Source organism: Atta cephalotes (assembly GCF_000143395.1).
Source record: "Atta cephalotes unplaced genomic scaffold scaffold00041, whole genome shotgun sequence".
NCBI classification, from domain to species: Eukaryota; Metazoa; Arthropoda; class Insecta; order Hymenoptera; family Formicidae; genus Atta; species Atta cephalotes.
In genome coordinates this window covers 1,026,585-1,031,119 of record NW_012130105.1, presented here as the reverse complement: position 1 = coordinate 1,031,119, position 4,535 = coordinate 1,026,585, and the positions used below count along the sequence as shown (strand labels likewise).

The 4,535-nt window shown below is 32.1% G+C and overlaps 1 protein-coding gene across 1 annotated transcript in view; it reads left to right on the top strand.

Moving 5' to 3' along the window:
• Nucleotides 1–1,764: 1,764 nt before the first annotated feature.
• The window catches only part of LOC105622171, a 7,653-nt gene continuing 4,882 nt past the window's right edge, over nucleotides 1,765–4,535 (top strand). The window contains exons 1-2 of the mRNA XM_012203601.1: nucleotides 1,765–1,986; nucleotides 3,671–3,997. Coding sequence (XP_012058991.1) covers nucleotides 1,765–1,986; nucleotides 3,671–3,997 — 549 coding nt within the window. The remainder of the gene's footprint in view (nucleotides 1,987–3,670; nucleotides 3,998–4,535) is intronic.

The window sequence follows — 4,535 nt, the reverse complement described above, 5'->3', positions numbered from 1 at the left end:
GAGAGAGAGAGAGACGACGAAACAGGTCGATCGATCGCAGCATTTCTGTTGAACGGAAGCGTGGACGTGACTATAGTTCGCGATATAAGTGAATTAAAAAGAAATCGACAGGTATTCATTCCGTACTATTTAATTTGTGAACTTGGCGTACTTGAAGGTGGTGGCGCACTTGGATATAATTCTTCTATTTCTTCATACTTTTTTGACATGCCGATTTTATTATATAAAAGAGAAAATCTGATAACGGAATATTGAATGTTAAGCAAAGAGCAATTTATTTCAGCATTATACATGCTTCAATTATGATTAAGAGATTCGTTTTAAATTTTCAATTACTCCGATCAGATTTGATCTTTTGCGATAAAAGGCCAGAATACATGCAGATATTAAACAATTCAAATTTCTATATTATGACCACAAAGAGAAAATTTATTGAAACGAAATTTAAAAATCAATTGGAATAACAACTCTACCATTTTTACGAGGTCTGTTGTTTCGCTTATTATACTATAATAAATGTTCTGCGCGTTTTGCATATCCAAAACATCAGCAATTTGTTTGTGAGAAACGTCACGTTGTCGATTAAACTATGTGAATAAACAATCGATGATGGAAGGTAATTCTGCAGCTGTCGCAGGTGATCGCAAATTTCATTAGCGTGAACAATACTACAGCTGACCCAGATACTGAACAAAAATATGACTCCCGAACACTAAATATTTATGCAACTGCGCAAATGTGACGTTTAATGCATAGATGTCATTTGCGACATGTTTTTTCCCTTTCACTGCATCTGAACGCATTACGACTCGGGATTATCCCCGTTACATCCCACGCAAATATGTATTTATAGAAGAATTAATGCCGAAATTACCCTCCCCCTCCCTCTCCTTCCATTATATTACACGGACGCGAAGAGGGAAGGTATATTCTGGATATATCAAATCGAAATGCTTGCACGTGCTCGGAATTACACGAACCGAACAAGGTTTTATATATATTACGTGCAATGCTTTATACCCGTTCATGGATGCTTGTCTCTGAGGAAAATAAAAAATTCTGCGGGGAATTTCTCGAATCTCGGTATCGCACATACTCGAGAAATCCCGTCCATTCGGACATCCATTCGGAATCTTAAACAGCATGTACACCGAGGCGCTAATTCCGTTATAAATGGAGCTAAATACCGGATATCTAATGTCTATTCAACTGATACAATTTAATCTTGAAATTTTAAGCGTGGTTTTAAAAACTAAGAAAGATGAAGAGTAAGTTGAATCAAAATTAAAGTTAACATTAAAACCGTGGATTTAAATTAATCCAATCGCGATTCAAAGTAAATCTGGGTTTTTTATAAGAAATGATTGTCATCATAAAAGTAAAAATATTTGTTTATCAATTAAATTAATTGTTTGTGAAAGTTATATATCTAAAGTTATAAATCTAAAGCTCTACAAGCAAATCCAGATTAACTAGAAAAGGAAAAACTATTAGAGGGATAAAAAAATGACACTGCCGCGGTTCTAATGTTAACCTACATTGATGAAATGGAGAAAATATTTGTAGAAGATAATTAAAGAATAAAGATAAATAAAGTGCACTGTCTATGCTTATAGTTTTAATCTTTAAATAAACTTTAATTAAAGAGAATTTCCTAGAATATCACAATTAAAAATTTAATCTTCAAGATATTAATAAATTGAAAAATTTTTAGAATTTATTAAATTTTGAGATCTTATAAAATACATATTTGTAAAAACAGAGATGAGAAGGCAATCGTATTGTCCGAGTTCGAGCAGTGGAAGCACCGGTGAGCCGTTGATTGTCGTCGAAGAAGAAGCGGAGCGCTGTCGCGCGGAATCACCACCACGATGTGTCGATCCAGACTCACCATCCTTGAATCCCTATCTGCTCTCACCATGGAGGGATGCCAGGAAGCACTCCTTGCCGACGCCACAATGTACATCCGGGATAACCGCATCCCAGGTATGTGCTGTGTATACGTGCACAGGAAGTCCTTCGCGGTCGGCGTTATCGATATGCAATATATCCGTTTTACACGAGTGCGAAAAATCTGAAATTAGGTCTTCGAATGCTAAAATTGTCGGGATAATGATCGATTTTGAAAGGAAAGAAAACAGACACATGAAAAGGTTTTATTGAAGTATTTATAAAAATTTATAAAAATTTAACTAGATATATTATAGATTTGAAAGCTTGTTGGATCATCATTATATAGAACACATAATTATATAGAAATCTCTCAAGCATGATGAGCAATGTTGCGAAAAGTTTTGACATTCTGACTATTTCAGAATCTAATTATTTTGATGGTCCAAATAAAATTATTTTTAGATCTATATCCAATTAAATTTTTAGACACTTCAACAAACTCGCACACTCCGTGTATTAAGATTATATCAAAATTAAAAAAAAAGATATTAAATTAAGTTAAAATTAAAAATGAACATCTATAAACGTTTCAACTTCTATTTTAATTTAATATTTTTGTTCTGATAAAACTATTGTTTGATTTATTATTGTTTTGATGAAGCTTTACAAGCTCCTGTTCACTCGCCATTTCTATTTCAAATTGTGACGTCAGAAGCAAAAAAATATACAATAAAAATTCTTGAAAAATAATTAATATGAAAATATTTTAATAAAATAATACTTATACTATTAAATTTGTAATGTCAAACTATATCCAATTTGAGTTTTTTTTTCTATAGTATTACTGTTTCTACACAATATGTATTAATTTAACTAAAAAAAAAGGAAATTAAACAATTTAATTCAATAAAATGTATTAAGTTTGACTCTAGTTTATTATTTATTAAATGTATACATTAATATAAACATTGTTTACTTTAAAACTAACAATGGAAATAGTTTGATTTATATTTTGATATATGCGCTCTTCGAACGCAACATAAAACTGAAAAGTAACAAAATGTTATTTTTAACTCAACGGACAGTAAGTTAGGTTTACTATTGCTTTTTTTATACTTTACAAGGTATAATCGACTTATAAACTCGAAAATTCTTCTTTTTTGTTTCGTTAATTAATAAATAATCTCGAAATTATATATTTAGAAATCATATATTTAGAAATGAATTAGGCATAACCAAAAACGAAATCAATAATGTTTACAGCTGTTAAATTAATAACATACAGAATAAATTATTAAATTAATAATATATAGAAATAAATATGATTTCTCCCCAAAACGAGAAAATAGTTTTCGGTAGATTTATTTTATAAGTCTATTCCATCGATTGCAAATGTTATTTTATTAAAAAATATTTTTATTTAAATATAAATATTTGCAAAAATTTTTATTGTGTATTTTTTCGCTTCTGACGTCAATCTGGTACAGTAGTAGTGAGTGCCTTAACAGATATCTTACTATTCTAAACCGCAATGATATTATCATTTTAATGCGTACAGTTACATTTTTAAAAGACTTACGACCAAGATAAATCTATAAATAATCACATTAAAAATGTATAAAATCCGAGATTCAGATTTATAGTATTTCTCGATGAGGCTGTGTCCTTTGATTGCCAATCCGATTAATTAAATTTCTTTCTCAAACAGTAAGATAAATCCATATTGGGTGTCGATGTCGATGAAATGGTCTCCTCTTAAATTGCACGCGATGAATAGGTGCGACGGTTGAGCGAACGTGGTGGAGAAGGTTCCGGTCCATCAGCGAGGGAGGCTGCTTTCCTGGCGACGCTTTCACAGACGCCGGCACCGACGGCTGGCGGCCGGCGGCATTCTGTCGTCACGATCTCCAGGGTGCCGACTACTCTCTTCGGGCGCAATCGTCGCGAATCCATCGCTGCTTTTCCTATGGGAGGCGCCACCAGGATATTACAGAGCCGGCGAGATTCGTCCACCGGGATGACCGGCCCGCCCAGCAACAGTGGAAGCACTCACAATCTGCAACTCGATATTATGGACGATATTGCCGAGATAAAGGCCAGGAAGGTAAATTGTAACTCTGGATTAGCGATATTGTTAGAAGTAATCGTAGTAATAGGGTATACAGCTTAAAGTTATATATTTACGTGAATAATATAAATGAAGCAGGACGAATAACAAACCATAATGATGAGATTATTCAAGTCTTATTTTTTTGCTAGTTTAATAGAGAATTAAGAGATAAGACGAGTTTTATCATAATCATTTGTAATCTCATGACAACCACTTAGGCTTATTAAGGTTGACCGTTATTGATTTTTATTATGTCTATACTTGTTTGCTCGAAATTAAAGATGTAAGAGTCGCGCGGCTTCTAATAACAGTCCAATTGCAATTCTATGACATTCTCAGCAATGTAAATTTGAAATTCAAGAGATCATATATTTTACAAATATATTAATAAAATTGCCTGTAGGAGTTCAATTGCAATTTTAAGACATTCTCAGCAACGTACATAAATTTAAGAGAGATCTTATATTTTATAAAGATATTAATAAAATTGATTCTTTGAGAATATATATATATATATATATATATATATATA